This window comes from Filicampus tigris, chromosome 18 (assembly GCF_054856515.1).
Source record: "Filicampus tigris isolate MCC_2025a chromosome 18, RoL_Ftig_1.0, whole genome shotgun sequence".
NCBI lineage: Eukaryota > Metazoa > Chordata > Actinopteri > Syngnathiformes > Syngnathidae > Filicampus > Filicampus tigris.
This window is the reverse complement of record NC_141234.1, coordinates 225,601-248,450: the sequence shown is the minus strand read 5'-3', so window position 1 is coordinate 248,450 and position 22,850 is coordinate 225,601. Positions and strand designations below refer to the sequence as shown.

Below are 22,850 nucleotides of genomic sequence, written 5' to 3'. Positions count from 1 at the left end.
TTCTCTGCAATTTTTAGGCTAGTATTATCCATTGATCTGTTAGTGACATACTTGCGTACGGCTGACTGGCTGCTTTCCTACTATGTATGTTCCACCTCCTGCTGTATGGTAAGCATCACACATTATTCTTCTATAATCATTCAAACAGACGCGACATATTTTTAATTCGAGGTGTGAGAGTGAGCCAACAATACATGGGCAAGTCTTGCCTGCAGGCCTGCCAGTCAGCCATTGCGCTAGTGTGACACATCCCCAAACAGCCACCTTCATGTTTTCTAAGGCCGGGTTATGCCCCTGCCGCTGTTCACACGCTGTCTGTAAAGCCCTTAATTGGACTCCAGTGAAACTTTACACCCGGCTATGCAAACTATCACGACTGTACGAAGCAAGGCGCACGCACGCACGCACACACACACGCACACCCACGCACACGCACACTCACACACACACACACACAGAGGGAGGTTCTCATGAATGACCACCTCTTGCCAGCGGGGCCTGCATACAACTGCAAGGAAGCTGAAGTGGACATTTCGCACTGTACAGTGTACATTGTGGGATGGATGCTTTCTGTACCTGCAGTCTCTTGTCTTGTTCACACACTTGAATTCAGCTAAACCCACAACGACATACTCAGTAGTCTCACAGGCCCTGCAAGGAGATGCGAGTGAACATGTTGTACTGTTGAGAACAACAACATTGTGGGATGGATGCAACTACATTATAATGACATGTTCACAGTTGTCAATAAAGATTCAAACACTGTAATATGGTATAGTGTCATTTCGCTGCCGGCTGCACACAATTGCTGGACTTGAGTCAGTTTAATAAGAGTTGCTGTACCTTGTCACATGTAGTGTATTATTATTATTGGAGGTAAACAAACAAAAAAAGGTCAAAAAGTATTGAAAATCATTTTTGTACACGCAATTTTGTGCATATAATTTTAAAAAGAAAGAAGTAATCGTTACAAATAATTACAATATCATTTTAATAATAGTTTTCTGGATAAAACAACATATGTGTTGACTGCCACATCGCCATGCAATAAGTAGCATTGCTTAAATAAACCTTTTAATTTATATTTATTCAAATGTTATACGGTATTTGATGAATGAATAGATTTGTTCATGAATAATGAAATCCTTTCATAAATAAATAAGGTATATATTGTCATGAGATTTTAATACAACCAAATACAATACAATTTTATGATGTATTTGATATCGGAAGTGTAATCAAGACTTTGCCTACGTCAGAATAGCATCGAGTCACGTGATCATGTGAGCCCACCCAACGGGGATTGAAAGGTCTTCAAAAAGTGCATTTGTGTGTTCGGAGCAAAGCTTGAAAGCGTTAAACAGATAACGAAATCAAAAAACAAAAAAAAAAGCCAGCGCGAGAGACGGAGAGATATGAGAAGCATGCGGAAAATGGGTGCAGCCTTGCACACACAAAAGCCCCCATTGGCGCTCCACAGCACCCCCATCTCGCCCTCTTCCAAGCGGCCCCCTCCCGCTCCTCCTCCTCCTCCACCACCACCACCAGTCGAGGTGCATTGTGGGCAGGAAAGTCGTTGCCATTCGACCTCTGCGGGCCCTGCGCGGACGCAGCCAGAACCCTGAAAATGGCATTATGCGCTTAAAAGAGACACTTATTTCCGCATAACCGACAAACTCGCACCTGCCGGGGGCCCCGCGACCGAAAAACGACGAGCAACGACGGCGGCTGGGAGACAGCGAGGAGACGGAAGGGAAAAGGGAACATTTTGCCGTGGCGGCGGGGGGGGGGGGGAATCCTGGTGAGACATTTGTCATAAGCGCAAGAAAATGTCCGGCGAGAGGAACCGCAGGTCGCTGGCGTTCCGTGGCGGTGGGCTAACGGGCTCCGGCTCCGGTGGCTGCGGCGGCGGGGGGAACGCCAACAGCTGGGAGGCCCTGGCCTGCCAGGACCGACATTTTAACGGCAACCGGCCGGACCAAGACGACGACGGGGACCTGGGGGCGACGGGACCAACGCGGAAGCGACTGGAGGGCGCCGGCTCGGTGAGCGACAGCACGGAGCCCGACGCCGAGGAGGAAGAGGACGCGGAGGGGGCGGCCGACGCCGACTCGGCGGCCAACGGCTACAAGGAAACGGCCAGCGGGGACTTGGCGGAGTCGGGGAGCGCCGAGGCAGGACCCAGGAAATGCGGCGTGGAGATGCGACCGCGGACGCTGCTCCAGAAGCACTCGCTCTTCCACGCGTCGTGGCTCCACGAGTTCCCGTGGCTGCGCTTCTGCCAGCAGACGGGGCTCATGTCGTGCTCGTGGTGCCGCGACGCCGCCACCCGCGGCGGCGACGAGCTCACCAAGGGCAGCCGCAGCTACAAGCGGGCCCTGCTCCTCCGACATCACCTGTCGTCCGAGCACGGCAGAAATGACCCCAGCAAACAGGTACCCGCTTCGGGAGCACCCCGCACCCCTCCGCCGCTCGCAAACGTCGACGTAGGACGCTTTCCAAACACCCTCAAATACTTTCTATACGCTACTATCGCGTCTCACTGGTGACGTTTCGCTCGCTTTCGCGAACATTTTTGAGTGGAAAGCGAGCTTGTCGAAGCCCCCCCGGAACGTTGGTCGCTTAGCGGCTAATTAGCTTGCGAGCTAGCGCGGTGCTAAACTAGCTCCTAGCTTGCTGGCCGAGTAGCCGGGATTGGACGCTCGAGTCCGGGGTGAACCTCTCGCAGGAGAAGCTGAAAATCGTGCTAGTTAGCTGGTTATCGAGTCCCGCTGTCGCTTCTTGTGACTCTCCCGTGCGCCTTTCTCGCGTTTATCGGAGTAAATAAACACGAAAGTCGACACAGTATTCAAGGCCAGCGGTGGGCTACGTGTAGCCCGCGGGCCCATCAGAGGCTCACCGTTCAGGTCTCTAATCCGGTCGTATTGTATTGTGTTAATATCATTTAATGATACGTGCTGAAATGTATTTTAATGAATGAATTATTTCATAAGAAATAACTGTTTGACATCTCCCCAACACCTTGACCACATTTACAAACAACCTGTGTCCCTTCAAAAAAAATAATACAAAAATGACCATTGAGCACAAATGTTGGCACACCTCTGTCTGAAATGTAAGCAGTTTTATTCAGTTGTTAATGTATTTAAGACCCTCCCGTTTTTCTCTGTTTTTCGTCGCATCAGCATCCGTCTTGATTACTATCTCACCAGAGGTCACAATGACAAGGGGAGCCACACGCGCCCCCCACCCCGGCCCTCCTGTGATGCCTCTCAAGGCTCGCGCTCCCTGGTGACCTCTGGTGCTTTTACACAACCTTCCCCCTCCTCCCCTTGGGGAGCTAAATTAGAGGCCTTGTGCCAGAATGACAAACACACACACACCCAAAAAAAGAAAATCCATACCGGACAAGAGCACAAAAAAGTGGGGGTGGGATGGTGAGAGCGGGGTGAAATAGAAGTCTCAAATACAGAGGTGTGAAACGGCAAGCCACATCGTTGCCAGTTTAAAGCATATTTTAAGTTCACAGAGTTCAAGAGTTTTTTTTTGTCCCCCCCCCCACAAAAAAAAAATCAGTTATCAGTAGAAGAACATGTTTCATTTTCAGAATAGTTGAAAGCAAAAGCATTGCTAGCCTGGACTAGAAAAAATATGTTGATTAACAATAATTTGGTGGGTCTGATCTGGCATGCGGGCCTCGAGTTTGACATTTAATAGAATGACACGCCATCACCTGACCCCACCCCGTCATCCACATTTTTGCAGCTTAATGGGTCCAACTGTTAACCCCCAATATTTCAGCGACTCGGTTCTTTTTATGGAAAACATTCCATTTTCCCCAGTGGAAAAGCATTGAATTGATCTGGCCGTCACTATACGTCACCGGCAGCGATAGATGAGCAAAGAGAGGTTATTAGGAGGGAAAAAAGTCACCGTTTTCGGACCACTGAAGTGCAATCGGATCATTTCCCAACAGTGTTAGCGTTCATAGTACTTCTGAAGCTAATGTTTGTCAAGTTTTATGCGTATTATTTAGAAATATTTTCATTGCTGATGTTTGGGATTTGACTTTCTGGGAGAAAAAATACATTTTGACTATATAGTTGCACTAAGTCTTTTTTTGTTTGTTTTTTGACAACGTCACCGTTTTACAGCAATCCCGCCTCCAGTCCCCTTCGGAAAAAGTCAGCTAACGTTGGCGCTCATCTGTTCGTCTTCATTCGAGGTCACGTGAGATTTCAGCCTCAGAGGACTTTTTCCGAGATGGGTGATGGACGCAATCTTAATGTGTGCTTGGTGCGCTGCGTTCAAATGATCAGCGCAGACCACACGCACACAACATCACCCAAACTGTTCAATTCCTGATTTGTTTTTGTTTGTTTTGGTCTTTTATGTGAGGGGTCTGCAACAAATAAGCTTTTCCTTTAAGATTTGGAAAATCTTTGTGTGTGTCCAAGGCCTTAGCAGAATTCAACTGATTTCAAGGTACCACTTGAGCCGTGAACTGTAACTAGGGTGTTATAATGTCGGTTTTAGGGGAGTGTCTTGCGATTCAGCCTTTCTGAAATCAACCCCCTATTATTTCAGGGCTACGTGACTGTAAAGACTGTATATATGTGTGCGTGTTTTTTTTATGGCATTTGTTCACAGATGCCATAAAAGCAGGGAGTGTTTGGTCGACGTCGCGGCCGATCCTAATCGGGTGTCAAAGAGCGTTTGTGGCGACGACAGCGCCGAGCGAGCTGTCACGGCCGACTTGCGAGGCCCGTTTGACTCGCAAGAGGATTGGACGACCGCATTTAGTTCCTTCCCGCGCCACACGCAATCGCTAATCAGAATGACTTCAAGTGATCCACTAACGTGTACACACGTCTAATTGGAAAGGAGAGGGCTGCCAGTGGATTAGGAGGGGGGGGGGGGGGGGTCTTGGCGCCGCCGATTCTCCCCGGCAACGAGAACCCCCGCACGTACGCCGTGTCCTACTATCCTGTGCGCCGGTGACGCTAAAACTCGCCTCCGCTTCGCGCAAGAAGTGCATTTAAGTCGGCAAAGCGTTGGGAGAGAAGCTAACTCGATTAGCCGCCAGCACGCGGGGCAGCCGGGCTGAACAGGGGTCTCGTTGGAGGGAGGGGGGCTGTCGTCTTGTGTCGGGATTTTATCCAGAGCAGACCAAAATAAGGCTGAAAATGTCAAAATGTCATGCCGTTTTTTTGTGGGATTCTGCACAAAACGTTGATTGAGAAAAACACATTTACAGTATTTTGCTATATTGAAACCTTTGCTTCCTTTGTGTTTTTAGGGATTAAAAGAATTTCAATTTAATTTCCGCAGTCTTGTTGGAAAGTTATCAAGCAGAAGAAAGGGGAAAAAAACATGAATTGTTTTCCAAAAACAATCACGCTCCAAAATAGATTATAAGCCTGAAATACAAGAGGCAAAATGTTGCATGAGTATGTTTAGTAGAATTCTGCTCAACAAATGTGCTGGAAAGGAGAAGCAGCTGAATTGATTGTGAAAAATAGACATTTTTCTTTTTTTCTTTTTTTTTGGATTCATTGAAAGTTGCCGTTTGTCATTGTCGTTAGGGGAAAAATGCCCCAAAATACTGTCAGCCCCCAATAGGTTAAGTGTTACAGGCGAGTCTTTTTAGTTGCAGAAAAAACTACCCTGAAAACGAACTTTGTCGATTTGGAAAGCAGTCCAACCAAAACTTGCGCGTGCCACAAATGCCAATGAGGCGAAAACAGGTCAACGGGCCACGAGGATCTTTCTTCGACTATTGAGCGCACAAATTGGCACTTGCAGAGTGACAAACTGTCATCTTGGGCCATGTCGTGGCTTTAGAAAGTGCTGATGATGTCGGTTAGCTGTCTTTGTTTAGATTTGTCACCACAGAAACTCAACTGCAGTTTCAGTGCACAGCAGAAAAAGAGAAACAAAATCCTTCTTGGAATTTAGTTTCAGTTTTGTTTTTCCACCCTTTGTCTGCCCTTCAAAACCAGACAGGCCCGTACAGGTGGGAGAATTGCTTTTTTCTTTTTTTGTTTGTTCTTTTTAAGGGGGTGGGACGTATGGATTTTGTGGCCCTCAGAGGGGGAAAAATAGACCCCGCCCTGCATGCGGTACATGTGAATTGTTGAAACCCCGCCCCCTCTGGCTAGGTCAAAGATTGGCCAGCAGAAGTGATCCCCAAGGGCTGAAAATTGAGGGGTCGTTTCACCTTTTTATTGTACCTGTGACAAAGACGAGGCTGCCCCCCGTTTTGGTCGGGGGCGGGGGGGGGGTTGGTGTTTGCAGTCTGGCAAGATACGGCGGTGGACTGGATTCCAGTTTATTGGGGGCCACGGGTCAGTAAAACGGGGTGGGCTGCCGCCAGAGGGAGAATTCTTGTTGAATTAGCGACTCTGTGCACCCCCCCGTCTTCTTCTCTGGCACGACATTGTTGAGACGCTCGGCGCGGCCCTCCCACACCTTGGGCCAAATGCACACAGCTGTATTGTTCTGCGAACTGGGGACCGGCCAGTTGGGTTGAGTTGAGGCGGGGGCGTAGTTGACGATAGATTTTTTTCTTTTCGGGGGGGGGGCGCACCGCTGCTGGCCTCAGGGGTCCAGTCGAGAGGCTGGATGCAGTTTTTTGGGCGGGGTTCTTGAGGGGCTTTAATTTGGACACGACAACACTGCCGGATTACTGTTGGGGGCGTGTCGTGTTTGTCGGCACTTGAGGGGGCGGGGCTCCGCGCTCTGCTTAGCTTTGAGGTTTATTTGTGCTGCGGCCTGTCTTGATGCCTCGCTCCATGTTGCCATGTCGCAGCCCACCTGCCACCCAACTTTTGGTGACTGTACCTTGACTTGCGACTTTCATTTGGTCTGGACCAAGCTCGGCAACTTGAATTGCTGCTATGTCAAATCCATTTTTGAAATGCGCTTGATCTGAGAGAGAGAGGCTGTTTTTGAAAAGTGTCATTTCTTTATTCGCTATAGTATTTGTGTGTTGGATGTGTGGCCTAGCGAGTGACGTGAGGAGCTGGAGTCAGGTTTGCGCGTGAGCGTGTGGACGCGAGTCGTGGCCTACAGCAGCTCCTTGCGAGTGCCGTCATTTTGTATTTGCGTCTCGTATCGGAGACTGCGGCTCTCCTTGCCCACGTGCGAGGGCATCGCAGCACCTTCGTTGCCTGCTATTTCATTTTTGTTTTTTGTATTTCATTTTTTTCGCCAAGGACCACTTTGACAAGCATACTGTAGATTTACACGCGGTTTGAACATTCACCCCCCCCCCAAAAAGTGACTTCATGATTTAGTGACAATGTATTGCAAATAGAACGTAAAGTAAAACGTACTTACATGTTTACAAACCAAAAATTCTGAACTCATTCACTGCCAATTCGTCAACTGGAATCGATTTTTTGATGGGCAGACATGCAAGAGGGTCTGGCCCAGCTTGTGTGACATTCAAGTTTGTAAACCTCTGGAAGGATTTGCCAAGGTCTCATGTGATGTGCTGACTTGTGTGTGTGTGTGAGACTTTAGCGGCAAATGTTCCCGAACATTTTAGCCATGTTCAGACTGAGAGGACGCCGGCGTCACAAGTTGCGTTGCGCTTGCTCACGTTGCTTTGTGCAACTTCTTTTGGGATCGTGTCGGTGGTTTCGTCGACTGTGACGCGTCTGCGTGGTCTTTCCCGCTCCCTGGCCCGGCTGGCCTCGGCGCACCCCCTGGCTCCGTCCTCTGCGGTCTGTAGAGTAGAGGAGGAAGAAGTGATTTGACAAAAGGCCCACAGTGAGTGGACAATGAGCCTCAGGGAGAACGCGGGCCATTGTGAAGGCCGCTCCAAAAACGGGGTGACCCGTCGACTTCGGCGCTCGCTCCTTGGCCCGCCCTCCGCCCCCGGCCCCCCTCCTCCCGTGCTCCACATTTTCTCTCAAGGTCTGGCGACTATCAGCCATCAGCCATGTCTTATCTGGCCTTTGTAACTTTCCCTCCATTATGAGCCTCCTTTTCAGCGCATTCTAAGCGAGCGTGTCGTCGTCCGGCCTGCTAAAGCGTGTTCCCATTCGCTCTCTGGCAATCCCTCGCATCGCATCGCATCGCATCGCTCTCTCACTCTCGCTCCCTCCAGCCGTGTGGCCGAGGATGGATGATAAACCCCCTCGCCCGCTCCTCTCCCCCCCTTTTGTATGCCATCCTGTGTGCCCGGCCGGGCTGCTGTGCAGAGAGTGGGGGCTGGGTGGGGACCTCAGAGAAATGCATTTAATCGGCTGAAACCCCAGCTGTGTGTGTGTGTGTGTGCGCGGGCAGCTCGCTTTCTGTGTGTTTGCGAGGGTGGTGGACGGGGGGGCACAAATGACAGAGAAATGTGAATTATTCTGGATTAGCACATCTGCTGTGCAATTTTGTAGCAAAGTAGAAAAAAAAAAACCCATCAACTCTGAATGTAGGAGTCTTGTATGCGTTTGCGCTTTGTACGTATTATAACCTCGGCATTAGTGCCTGTGTGCTGGGTGGACACGCCCCCGCTTTACTTGCTCGGTACCAGGCTGGCTCTTTGGCTCGGGCGGGCGGGAGAGCTGTTCAAGGGTAGGTGGGCTATTCTGCCAGCTCCCCTCCCCGTCCCGCCTGCTCGGACGGCCCTCCTCCAGGTCTTCTCTTTGTTCCGGCGTGTTGGAGATGATAGAATGACCATGTAGCTAGCGTTGAGGAGGGGGGAAAAAAGGGCAGCATTTTTTGGCAGAAAATATCAAATCCTCAAGCGTGTCACACCCCTGGCAAATTTTCAGGGGGCTTCGCTAACAAACGACAAGCGCGTCTGGTTGAAAATCACGTTAGGGATCGGCGGAAGTGATGGGAGCCGCCATGACTTGAATTGCGCTGGTCTGCCGAGCTACTAGGCCAACTTCCTTAACTTCGCCACCGGCAACGTCCGCATAAAGGCACCGGCGCACTCCCCCGCTTTGATTGTTCACACCAGCTTGTGCCATCATTGATTTATACAGCAAGCGAGGAAGTGTGTCACTAGCACCCCGCCCCCCCAAAGTTGTCCAGCGACGTAGCAAGAAATGATTGACTGAAAAGGGCGTCAATGTGCGCGCGCGTCACCTCTAGAGCGCGAGCGAAAGAGCCGAAAGAAGCCGGCGTTGTCGGCGCTTTGGCCGAGGACTTGACTCGTGCGCTTGAGAAGGAAAGAATCTATTTGCTTGTTTTGGTCCACAGCCGCCTTGTCTCACACGCGCCGCTTTGGGCAAAATGGCCGACGGTGAGCGGACGGCCCTTGCGGTCGTTTTGCTCTCAGCACTGCAAATGTGTCGCATTTGTTCCCCTTGCACAACTAATCGATCCGGCCCTCGGATATGATTAGAAATGGCTGCTTCTTGGGGGCTTTCCGATGCCGGAAACGTCACCCGTTTTTTGTTGTTGTTGTCGTTACCTGCTGCGTGTAGCCCGGCGAACATTTATTTCGGGGTCCCGAGCACAAGCCCCGAAAATGTCAGCGAACTGCGCCGCCCGGAGGCTGGTCCCAAAACGAGCCCCCCGACCGACTCGGACGTGACGCGGCCGAAACGGAAGAGGAAGTTGGCCAGATGGCGACGCCGCATCGCCGAGGTCATCGTCATCATTTGAGCGCAGCCCCGCTTGGACGTTTGAGTCGACCATCGGCCAGAAAGTCTTGAGAAGAATTTCCCGTCGGACTGCGTCCCGGCTGGGAAGCGCGGCGCCATAATAGCGGCTTCCGCTCCGGCCGGCGGCCCATCCCTCCATTGTAGCTCATTTGTATCCCCGGTCGGACCAGTTTCTCCCCCGCCGGCGGGCGTGTCACGAACCCTGGGATGTTTGCCGACGCCACCGTGTTTAGTCAAGATGGGGCCACCGCCGGCCCAATGGCCGCTTCGGATGAGCACACTAGACGGGGAACAGCGCTTTTTATTTTGTGCACCTTGCGCTTTGGCAAACTTTGCGAGTGCTCGGTGCCCTTCCACAGGCTTTTCATGCATTTTGCGCACCCCTCCGCCGTCGTGGGGAGTCTGGCTTTTCGGAGGAGAGGCGCACCTGCCAAAACGATGGCGCAATTAAGGCGGAACGGAACAAACGGCTTTGCAAACAAGTTGTCGGCACAAATGTTGCTCGCGTCGACCAATTCTGCCTTCTGACGCAACGCTCGCTCGCTCGGCTGCTTGTCGGTTTGCTCCGAGCCACGCGTCTTTCAGGCATATTTGGGCTTTGCCCCAAATTGTACGATTATTACCCGGATGGATGTTCTTGAGCCGAGGAACATATTATGCACGCGTGGACAATTTTTTCATTTTCTTTTCTTTTTTGTATGAATAAGTTTGTTTCTGATGATTAAAGCCGCCGGCCACGACTCGGGTGGGAGTCGAATGAGAATTTAGCGGCGATTCCGATTCGGTTTTCGACACGGCTCATCCAACCGATTCCTTGTCGTGGGGTGAGGAATGAAATGATGCAAAGCTATACGCTTCCATTTGGAGCGGAAGATAGAGCGCAGTGTGCAGTCAAAATCTGGAATTTATCGGGAAAAAGTCTTACTCTCCAAAGTATGCCTAGGTCCCAAAAAGCCCAATGGGTTTTTTTTTTTGCGTCGCCGGGCCAATTTCTTTCCGGTCCCGCCCCCGTCGATCCGGGCGAAGCGAAACGTAGGCGCTTTGAAGGCCGACCGAGGAAACGGCGGCTCGCGCAGTAACTGTCTCGCTTTGTGTGTCTCGACCAAGGAGTCGGGGAGGCCCTCGGACAACGGCAGCCCGCCGTCCACCAACTCGTCGGAGGACGACTGGCGCAACAAGGCCAACGAGAACTCGTACTGCTACCAGCTGCTGCGGGAGCTGGACAAGCAGCGCAAGAGCGGCATCCTGTGCGACGTCGACATCGTGGTGTCGGGCCAGGTCTTCCGCGCCCACAAGAACATCCTGGTGGCGGGCAGCCGCTACTTCAAGACCCTCTTCTGCCTGACCAAGAGCGAGGCGCAGGAGCGGGCCGCCACCGCCACCGCCACCGTCACCGTCACGCACCTGGACGTGGCCGCCGTGCAGGGCTTCTCGGTCATCCTGGACTTCCTCTACTCGGGCAACCTGCTGCTCACCAGCCACAACGCCATCGAGGTCATGTCGGTGGCCAGCTACCTGCAGATGAGCGAGGTGGTGCACTCGTGCCGGGCCTTCATCAAGGACGCGCTCAACATCAGCATCAAGCAGGAGGCGCCCGACTCGGTGCTGCTGGACTACAACAAGCGCCGGCCGCCGGCCAAGGAGGGCCAGCGGGGGCGCCCCGACCGCAAGCCCAGCAACTTCTGGGCCACCAGCATCCTCTCCAAGCTCTCCATCAAAGCCAGCGCCAGCAACCCGGGGAAGGAGGCGCCGGCGGCCGAGGCCGAGGAGGACGACGTCGCCGCCGCCGCCGCCGCCCAGGAAGGCGCCGGCGGCGCCGCCGCCGTCAAGGAGGAGTCCAGCGACGTGGAGGTGACGCCGGCCGGGGACGCGCCCCCGGGCGGCTGGGGCCAGCACAACGACAACTCCTCCGACTCGGCCGACAACAACGAGGCCCGCGCGCAGGTTTTCGTCTGGAACGAGCCGGGCGCGGCGCTGGCGGCCATCAAGCGCGAGGCCCCCGCCGGCAGCGGCCGCCGGAAAAAGCAGGCCACCACGCGCAGGTTCGTCTACAACTTACCGCCCGAGCCCGAGGAGGGCTTCGACCAGGGCATGCTCATCCAGCCGTCCGCATCCTACCCCCGAGAGGACTTCTCGGCGCTCTCGGAAAACGCCGGTAGGACGCGCATCTGCCCTTCACCTTTGATTTCCCCCCCCCCCCCCCCCCCCTTTTTTTTTTTTTTTTTTTTTTTGCCGACGCTCCCTCAACACTAGGGATAGGCCCATTATCGGCCGGACCGGACCCATTATCGGCTCCGAAAAATCCGATGGCCGATAATAAAGCCGTTTACGACGGCGTTCGCGTCGAGGAACTATTTACCCTTTTAACCGTACAAGAGATTCTACTGACGTACGTCGGCTTTCATCATTTAAAACAAAAAATCGACACCGTGCAAATCTGAAAAATTGTGTCGAGTTTTATTTTCGCGGTAGATTTGATGCCAATATTTTCCCATTTTGCTGAAAATGAACATCGGCTTCAAATAGCGCTCATCGGCCTCCTTGACTACTGCTAATGGCTATCGGCCCTGAAAAGAACATCAAAAACAATCGGTCTATCTCTAGTCAACGCAGAGCTCGTTGAAACATTTAGTCTAAGATAAAAGACGTTTTGGAACGGTCGAGACCCAAGCGGGCAACCAGTGCACTCACGTTGCCCCACTTTTGGACAACCAAACCTGTCCCAGGTCAAATTGACCCGGCGCAGGCTGCCTTATCCAAAATCGTCTTCGCTTTCCGCAAAGATGACAGTAGAGGTGGGCGATACGTATGGTTATCGATTTCATCGGCAATCTTGCTTTCCCGATGTGTCATTTTACATTTTCGAGTATTAATACTGCCTCTGACTCGAGTCGGTCGACGGCCGCAAAGTATGAGGAAATGCTGCAAATCAGGACGCATTGACGGCAGAGGAGGAGGAAGCGCTAATCATTCGCCGAATCAGCGGGCGGGACCCGGTCACGCGACTCGGTCCGTCCGCACTGCAGCCGAGCTGGGTTAGGGTTACGTGGAGGAGTGTCCAGCGGGGACTCATTGCGAGGCGCGAGTCCACGTCCTCCGCAGTCTGTAAACCGTTTTGGGTTGACAAGACCGACGTCGGTGGGAATAACATCGATAGATGTGCCAAAACGGTCACCGTGAAGAGCAATTCTGTTGCACCGCGAGCACCACCATATGGAGTACGAGGAAGACTTGGCGACCGCGCAAGCGCGCTAAACATAAGCTTAAACACACGCACGGTCGGAAAACGGTCGCCGAGTCGAACCAACAAATGTAAACGCGCTCACACACTCTGTACTTTCAATCGTGACATCCTGGACGATCGGTTAACATTCAGTTTACGCGCTTTTAGTCCGCATCATTCATAACTCGCCTGTATTCCCGTGCCATGTTGCACAAACTACGACGGCTTGCTCGTGTGACGGCAGGATACACCCAAACATGAATAAAATCACATATCACAGCCACGAATGAGTGGAAAATGCACTTTTCGGTAAATCGCAGTTTTGCTATTCAACTTCATTCTGAATACGGTGGCCAATGTATGAGAGTGGGTGTTGTCATGACGACGTCTTTTTTTTCTCTCGCTGGGTGACACTTCGCCACACGTCACATATCAAATCCATTTTTTCTCATTCTGATTCCTCCAGTAGTTGGCAGTGGGACACCTGTACTTATTGCAGCTCAAAATGTCACATCATTACGGAATAACATCACAGACATTTAAATGACAAATATTCCCAAAAATCAATGTAAGTCTATACATCATTTTTTGTTCTTTATTGTTAAATATTGTCTTAGAATATCATTATGTTTTGCAGAAGCTGTATTTAGCACTTTAAAAGAGATGTTGTTCACAAACGCTGTCTATCCACAATTGGTCTGTGAAGCAAGTGCAAATTTGAAATATTTCTCGTAGAATATCGTCAAATTACCGTGATCGAGTTTTTTGAAAAAATATCGAGATTTTTTTTCGCCCATATCGCCCAGCCCTAGATGACAGATTGTTTGTCAGCAAAGACCTTTTTGAAACGGACACCAAAAAATGGAGAGAAACAAAATCCGTCCGAACAAGGTTTTACACTTTTGAAAATAGTTAGTCTCCATTCTTAGCATTTACAAACGGGTCTCATTGACCCGTTGCACGAGTGGAGGGTGAAAAGTGAAATGTATGGGTTGAAGAGGGCTTCTTCGGGCGCACGACGTCTCCTTTGCTGGCTGCCCAGGCGCAAATGCTCATACATCGAGTCATCCATTCTCATGACTGTGTGGACTCTCTGGGGGGTGCGCTGTGCGCGCGCCTCCTTATGAATGTGTGTACTTGTGCGTGGGTTTTTTGGTGTGTGTGCATTTGTGTACATGTAAATGCGTGTGCTTGCCTGTTAACGTGTGTATTTGCATTTTCAAGTGTGCGTATGTTTACGTTTGTGTGTGTTGGAAAGGCTTGGGTGCGGCCGTATGCCCGCCGCCCCCGCCCCCCTCCCCCCCAGCTGGGGTGCGCGTGCGCGCTTAGAAAGCAGGCTCAACCTGGCCCGCCGCTCCCTCCTGATGATCCCCCGCTAATCGCTCCCAAGCCGGGCGGGGGCGCGGGGGGTGCGCGGAGAGGCTTTTACCCACGTTAACGCTCGCTTTGTGGGCGCCGATGCCGCACACGCTTGCCCTGCCGCAATCCTAATAAAATGAAATAAATAAATAAATCGGCATGAGTCCATTTGAAAATCCTCTTTGTGTCCTTCCATCCATGTTGATTCCACCCGCGGGTATCCTTGAATAACCTTTTAATCTACCCGCCGCCCTTTCTCGTAGGCCCTAATCTCTCCTTCGGCCATTAAAGCGGCGCTCCTCCACCGTGACGGAAGCGCCGGACGTGTTTTTTTTCCGACATTTGGTTCCCTCCCTAATGCAGGATAATGAAGAAAGCGGTGGGGGGAGGGGGTCCTCTCTCTCGGGCCTCCCCCCTAAATGCGCTGCAATGCTCTTAGTGCCTGCAGCTCCTCTAATGCGCTCCACAAGTGATGCCTTGTGGGGGGTGCGCACGCACTAATGGTCTGCCCAAGGGTGCGCGTATATGTCGGCGGCGTTGCGGGAAGCAAATGTGCACGCTTTTGATGATCCTTATCAGCAAAATGGATGGCCTTCTCCTCGCACTGAGGCGGCCACGGCCGATTAGGCGCCGCACACTGCCGCGTTTTGTTGCGCGCGTCACATGGCGCAGAGCGGCGCAAACTTGGCCAATTTGACCATGCCCATCAACCTCGCCTGCGCGCTCGCAACCCGGCGCCCGATCCACCAGCTCGGCGATATGAAACGTCCACGCAATATTAAAACAAATAAATGAATAAAATTGAGAATAAAATGCAATCGATTGAAGAGTTTTTCTCGCCATGAGTGGGATCCGATCTTGTGCAACTCAGATGAAGAAAATCTCTTTCTTTCTGGCTGCAAACATTTTCAAATGATGTATCTTGGTCTCGGTAAAAAAAAAAAAAAATTCTAATATCATTAAAAAACCCGCCCTTAGTGGGCGTGGCCTTGTGGGCAGGCAAGCCCTTCCAAGCCACAGGCCCGTTTCCAAATATTGACCGAGGGAGCGGGGCGGCCATCTTAATGGGATGTAGGGACTCGCTCAACATGGAGGAACCCGACACACGTGCTTGCAGGTGTGCCCCAACCCCTCCCCACTTCCCCGTCACACTACTTTACATACAATAGGGCCCTGTGTGTGTGTGTGTGTGTGTGTGTGTGTGTGCGCGTGTGCGTGTGCGCGCGCGCCAAAGTGAAGCTCAAATTGTTCCGTGTGTGGATTGTTTAGTTGTGTACACAAAAATGCCACGCCCGCCTCCCCTCTGACAAACCTCTCACCTCTCCCTTCTTTTTTGTTTTTGTCTCCCTCTTGCATCTCTCCTCAAATCCCAAACCCCGCCCCCTTTTCCCCAGAGTTGGCCAATCAGATCCAGTATAGCCTCATCCAACCCGGGGAATCCTGGGAAAACGGTAAGTGGCAACAGTTAGCGCACGTCCTCACGCGCCATATGACGCTCGAGCATTTTCTTCAGGGTGGCCGCCTTGCCGGTCCGCAGACGACAGATCAAACAAGTGAAACGCAATGGTCGATTGACCCCCAAATGGTCCCAGTAGGGATCAGCTGTTTTGCTAGCAAATTGCTCACCTACGGTCAACACCTGTGAGCCTCTTGTTAAGGTTTTAGTATGAGTCGGTACAAAAAAATGCACTCGGAGAGGACTTACAGATGTAATAGTGGCACGATATTTCCTTTTTTTGGCTAGTGAAAAGGCTGAAATAAAAATAAAAAAATCAACAAAATACTGAAAACAAAATAATTGATGACAATATGGTCGTCAAGATTTTGGTGTGGGGGAAAAAAAAGTGCTAAGTGGTAAAAATGGTATGTTGAGTATTTTTTGTTTTCTGTTTTGGCTTGGAAATGATGGTGTAGTATTTTTTAGTTTTTAATTTTTGTGTCAAATTGATTCTTTTTGGCACGCGTCTTTTTAGCGATTTTTCTCCAAAGTCCGCAAATGCATCGCACTCAAATTAGGGCTCCCCAATTAGCTGGCACTTGAATGGATGCGTTTCATTTCCATTCAAGTGATGGATCGAGGCTTGAAGCGTGTCATCGCTGTGGCAACAGTGCGGTTGGAGGAAACGCAATACTTTGGTACCAAAAACAACAACAACAACTTAAAGCGGAAGTCAAGGCAAACTTTTTTTTTTTTTTTTTCTTCCAAGAATATGTTCTGTGCAAGCCTAGTAGTTGAAATGGGGTTGAAATGTAATATTTTTGTGCTACAGCGCTCCCCAATCAATTCCTTCTCAAATTTGCTCTCCCCAGTTTCGTTGCAAGCGTACATAATGTGCCCTTTTTTTTCCCCCATTACATCTTAACTGAGTGGAGCTTGAGCTTGGAAGCGTGTCATCGCCATGGCAACAATGTGCTTGTATGCAAAATGCTTGCTTGCTAAATTAGGGAAAAGGTGCACCACCGCTTTGTCACTTGCAATGAGCGCGTTGGCCAAAGCAGACTCTAAGGCTAGGTTCACACCGCAGGCAAAGGCAATGAACGCTTACACAAAAAAATCGGATTTTTAAAAAAATCCCGAATTGAGCATTAAGACCTGCGATGTGAACCTAGCTTTAAAGAACATGCGCTTAAACAAAAAGTGTGCGTGTCCTAACACACGGACGCACACACACAGGTAATCTGGGATTCATCAACACCCCCGCCAACCAAACCTTCACTAGCGCAACCCCCCCACCCCCTTAGCAACCCGCCTTGCCGACAGCACTGTCTTGAGTTCCAACAAAAGGCCGTGACTCTTCACTTCCCCCCTGCGTGCTCCATTTTGAAGAGCTTTCAAAATCAATAGGCTACTAATTTGCGCTCAAAACCATCTGTCCGCGCGAGCTCGTTAGCATCGGAGGGCGCGCGGGGGGTGCGCCGTTGAAACGCGGAGCAGCTGGCGTCCTCCTCTTATGCCTCCTCGACCGTGTTTCAAGCAGGTAATGGATAATGCTCAAAAGTCAGAGAAACGTAGCCTGCTAGCTGCTTGCTTGCTAGCTGCTTGCTCCATCGCAGGGACCCTCAACCCAGCTAGCTACCGCCTGGTGAGCGGTTAGCTACTAAATACTCAGTTGGTCACAGTCTCCGCTTCAAAACGCTACCGGCCATCATGTTGAATGTGCTAAAAAAAATCACGGTTCCGGGGTACTCTGAACCTTGGTGAACATTCAGTGACTTCGTATGTAGCATCTGAAGCACCAGATGTCAAGAGAAAGAGCAGCAGCTAAGCCAAGTCGCTGCCGGCCGCCATCTTGAATGTGCCAACCCTCGCGTTGATCAGCCTTAAAACGTTTTGCGGAGATCTTAAACCCAGCGAGTAACTGTCGGGGTCAGCCTTTAATGGCTTAAAACCAGAAGATCGCAGAGCATCTGCGTTTAAAAACGTTGCAACGACGCTAATTAGCTCGCCGCCATGTTGCGAAGCTTCTCATTGAAAGTATTTTTACCTCCAATGTACCGAAGACCGACATGTCTTTTCCTGTTTCCCTTTCTAATGACTATTGTTTTGTGGTTGTTTGTTTTTTGCTGCCAGGCGAGTCGTCGCTGCTGGCCATCAACAAGCTCAAGTGTCCGCACTGCAACTACATCGCCAAGCACCGGCGCACCCTCAAGAGGCACCTGGTCATCCACTCGGGCGTGCGCTCCTTCAGCTGCGACATCTGCGGCAAGCTCTTCACCCGCCGCGAGCACGTCAAGAGACATTCCCTGGTCAGTACGCTAAACTCGCCGGGAATAGCCGCCGCCAAAAGTCTTAGCCGGCTAGCGTAGCATTTGCCGGCTAAAGTAACGAATGGGGGAGAAAATAGGTGCAGTTAAGGCCCCGATACACCAAAACGACGTTCACCGACGGTGATAGGCGCTTCCCCCCTCCCCGTGGCGTCCGGCCGGCCGTCGGCACGTCACGCTGGCAAAACACACGGACGGCAACCATCATGACAGTACCTTCTGCGCACGCGTAAGACGTAATAGCCTTCCGTACCATCGGGGGCGGTGGTCACCATTTCTCCCGGTTACAAAGCTCCAACCGGAAAGCCGTTGGCCGGGGGCGGGTTCTAAAAATGTGCAACAATGCATTCAGCTCTATTTTTCGCTCACCATGAACTCCCACGCCAAGTAAACCACCGCGTTGTTGACACGGCATTGGGAAATACTTTAGTTTGTCAAGCCTCGCTCTTGTACTTGTAAGAAGATGAAGGCAGCGGAGGCGTACTCGCTGTTTTCCCGCATTTGTCACTTCCCGTTGGTGCTCGGCGCGCTGATTCGCTAGCTAACAGCCAATCGGAGTGAGCCAATGCCACGACCGGCGACGCCGATTCAACATAGGGAAACGCCCCCAAGACGCTTACAGACGGCTTGGGACGCTACGACGGTGGCCGCCACACTAATCGGACGGCGCGACGCTTCGCGACCGCGTCGGACGTGGCTTTGGTGTATCAGGGCCTTCAAGCTAACTGGCTGCCTTTCTTTGGTGAGCACGGTCACGACTGTCGCGGCAAGTCACGTCACGTGATGCGATGCCCTTTTCAGACAACAGCAAGTGGCAAAATGGCCACCCCCTGAGGTGGATAACAACGGCTGGATTTTGCTGCTTAATTCACATTCCCAAAACGGAATCAGAAGGCCGTGTTTAGACTAGTGGTATTGACGAGACAATTTTGGACTTGACTTCAAATCTAGCCGGAGAGCGTTGCGTTTGGCGCTAAAGATGTGGATGATTAGAACAAGTCGGCGAAAAACGTCAGATTGTTTTCCAAAGTAAAAGCACATTTTTGTTCATGTGTTATTTTGATCAAACAAATGTAGTAATCCGCCTGCTTTCATGGAGGACTTGGGAGTGAATATCGGAGAATCTTTGTGAGGATTTGCACAGAGTGACATCAATGTCTGTAAGGGATTATCAAAATAGTTCTTTAATAGTTGATTGAACGGTCAACTATTGCAGCACTACTAGAATTATTTCCCATTGCTTTATGTACGATGATAAGGGTGCAAAAAACATTTATTTTAATCATCGAATTATCTGTCAGTTATTTGGGGATTTATCACTGACACTGATTGTTAGCAAAACTTTTTAAAATTTCCGTCCCTTTATTAAAAAAGTGGACATTATCGGCAGTGCTGTAAATGCGCATACATATTTGATTGACGTACTGACTTCCCATTTTGTTCTTAAACCGGCCGGGTCTGCAAGTACGTCAGAAAATCGTCAGAAATGGTCATTGTTTTTCATAGTTTGCTGAAACAAAGATTTGAGAGAGGCAAACCTTTTTTGGAAGACGACTGAAATTGGGGACTATCGCCCGTTGAGAGGCTTACATTTGAGAATTTGGACAATTTCAAGCACAAGGTCTCTTAACGCTTAATGGATGATCAAGTATTTGTTGATTCATTTGATTAACTGTTAATTGATTTATTTGGACACCTGTCGCCCAAAGGCCGAAATTCCAACCGACATTTTTACGTGAACGTCTCTAAACGATGAATCAAGTCGTTGTCGATGGATTTGATAATCGATCAGCTGTTGACTAATCAATTTAATTTTGACCCCTCCGTTTGAAAGGCAGGAAATTCCAAGTTCAATTTGAAGTTAAACACGGTCTCCAAGTGATAATCCATGAACACGATAATGGATTCCTTTGTTAATCGATGAGTTATCCATTCCAAATCAAGGCTGCGAAGGAAGTTAGCTTGACGTTGTGGGCCGAAAGCTGGACTCACGGTGTCCAACCCGCCTCTCCCGTCCCGTCCCGTCCCGTCCCGTGCGTCCCCGTTTCGGCAGGTGCACAAGAAAGACAAGAAGTACAAGTGCATGGTGTGCAAGAAGATCTTCATGCTGGCGGCCAGCGTGGGCATCCGGCACGGCTCGCGGCGCTACGGCGTGTGCGTGGACTGCGCCGACTCGCACCAGGCCGGCCAGGAGGGCCTGGAGGCCATGGAGTTCCCCCGGGGGGACGACGACTTTGAGGGCGACGACGCCGACGACCACGACCTGCTGGAGGCCGACAACGACTCGGCCGACCACGACCGGGCCGTCTGGAACTGCCGGGCCGCCGCCGCCGCCGCCCCTCCGGAGGACGGCAAGGAGTTCTAGCCTCACGCTTTCTTTGTTCATTGGTTTGCTTTGGTTTGTTTTCAATATATGTAAGCTGGTAAACAATCAACTCCAAAAGTGCTATCCAAACCTTGAGGTTGCTTAATTATGCGAGTTTGACAAAAAAAAAAAAAAAAAAAAAAAGACGCTTTGGTCGCGTGGGAACCCCGCCATGTACAGATTGAATTGTCATTATTATTATTAATGCTCACCAGAGAAAGATTATATGAAATGATCAGTTTTGCGGGAAGGGTGTATGTTTCCTTTTAAATAGGCGGGGAGGGCTAGCTAGACCAATCATTGGAGGTAAAAAATGTTATTTAATTTAAGAAAATTTTATGGTCTTATCACAGATGATCTAATATTTGTCGTACAATTTTTCTTTTTTTTTTTAACTTGCTGTGTAGTTGGCGTTTAGCTGCGCTAAAATATTCTATATTATTCCGTTTTTCCTTTCCTTTTTTGTCTCCCTGTGCAAATCTTGGAACCAAAAAATCTGTTTGATGACTTTAATGTTCTGCAGCCATATTTATATGATATATGAATTTAAAAAAACCTACAAAAAAAAAAAAAAAGAGGGCTGTGACAATGTCGTCGTGCCAAACAGACCGCACACCAAGATGGAGCAGGAAAAACTACTGAATATGCTTCAAGAAAAGACACCTTTCTTATTTGTTTTTTTTGTTTGTTTGTTTTAGAGTTTTAAGAAAAATTATTTAAGAGTATAAGAAGTAAAGTGCAAGGGATGGGGGGGGGGCGGGGGGGACTGTTCTAGCTAGCTTTATACCAATCGCCGCGTCACGCTAACACTTTAAAAAAAAAAAAAGCATTTGACCTTCACTTAAAGCTTGAATCGTTCGTTGTTTCGTTCCGTTTTTTTGCTTGTTTTTTTTTTCCTTGCCAAATGACGACATTTGGTGCTGTAATGCTTTGTCGCAGAATACTGGACCTACAAAACAAGCGAGGCTTTAATTCTTATGATGTCTGTCGTCATGAAAGGAAAACAAAATATAAGCTTCAATTGTTCAACTGACGCTTCACCTCCTCTCTACAACACTATAGCCTCTTTCACGCAGAGATCCCGCCCAAAAAAAAAAAAAAAGCCCGGCATTTGTCCGCTTTTGCCTTTCACGCCGAACCCAGCTAAAAGCCAGACTTTAATTCTTGTCGTCGTAAGAAGCGAGAGAGCGCCAAATCGGAGCCATAACGCGACATCTGACAATTCTCTGCCTTTGCCTTTCACACGCAAGTGTGTCTGCTGTTAAACGTTGTCACGGAATACACAGCGTGGCTTTCATTTTGATGATTTCCTGTCATAGTCACGTCATCAAAACCTTTGCTTCCAACAACACTAGCCACTTTCATGCAGAGATAAAATGGTGGGGATCGGTTGTTAAACAGGTCACCATGATATACGCAGATAGCTTTGTTTTCAAAATATCGGACCTCCGGCGTGACGTTTAACTCGTATGATTTTGTGCTACGACACCAGCCTCTCTCGCCATGCGGGGGGATCTTGCAAAAATGGGCTCAGAGAATTTGGGTGTCCCGCCATTGCGGTACACTGGACCTACGGCACGGCTTTAATTCGTATTGTCTGTCATCGTTTAAAAAAAAAAAAAAACGTGTGACCTCCATCAACACTAGCCTCTTTCACGCAGCAACCTCGCAAAAACGGGGCGGGAGAAGTGAGCGCGGACGTTGAATTTCACACCCCCCTTCCGTCCCGGCATCGCCGAATACCTTTACGCGAAGCTGGCTTTGCCGCCGAATACTGGACCTACAGCGTGGCTTTAATTCTTCTGATTTCCCAGCGTCAAAACCTTCATTTGCAACAGCACTAGCGTTTTTGGCACCGTCTGGCAAAAAATAGGGAAGGGGGGGTGGCGGGGGGACGCCACCTCCGTATCCCGCCGTCGTGTAACACTGGACCTGGGGTGTAGCTTTAATTCTTATGTTTTTCCCACGGTCCAAACCTTTGCCCCCGACGACACCGGCCTTTTTCATGGAGAGTCTTGCAAAAACGCAATAGGAGAAGTTTGGTGCTAAACGTCACACCCGACCGACTCTCTCGGCACGGCGCGATACCGGACCCGCAGTGCGGCTTGAATTCTTACGACCTCGGCGCCGACGACGCGGGGGCTCCTTTGCGCGGATTTCCTGCATCTGCCTTTGCTTCGCTTGCAGCTGTCACGTATGCAAGAAAAGGCCGCACTCGCGACGTTGCTGAATATCGGACCTGGAGCGAGTGCGGCTTGAATTCTTCTGACGTCACCGTCATAAAAACCTTGACTTCTGAGCACTCCAAGACCCCGCACCGCCAAATTGGCGTCGGGGCCCGAACAGGAGACGCTTTGAGACCTCCGACGCCGAGCCGAGCCGAGCCGAGCGGAAGTTGACGCTGCGTCATGCCGTCTCGTTATCCGAAATTTTGCGGCGCGTTAAAAGACTTGCCGGGTGGTGGCGAAAAGAGGCGGAAAAATGCCGGTGTAAAAGGGGCTTCTGTGGACTATCAGGTAATCTT

At 50.4% G+C, this 22,850-nt stretch overlaps 1 protein-coding gene across 1 annotated transcript; it reads left to right on the top strand.

Annotated features, from left to right (window-relative positions):
* Positions 1-1,435: 1,435 nt before the first annotated feature.
* Positions 1,436-21,065, top strand: zbtb10 (zinc finger and BTB domain containing 10). The gene is made up of 5 exons (XM_086014449.1): positions 1,436-2,435; positions 10,722-11,769; positions 15,591-15,647; positions 17,768-17,943; positions 20,015-21,065. The coding sequence occupies exons 1-5, from the start codon at positions 1,830-1,832 to the stop codon at positions 20,324-20,326; spliced, it is 2,199 nt and encodes a 732-aa protein (XP_085870575.1). The 5' UTR covers positions 1,436-1,829; the 3' UTR covers positions 20,327-21,065.
* Positions 21,066-22,850: the final 1,785 nt, after the last annotated feature.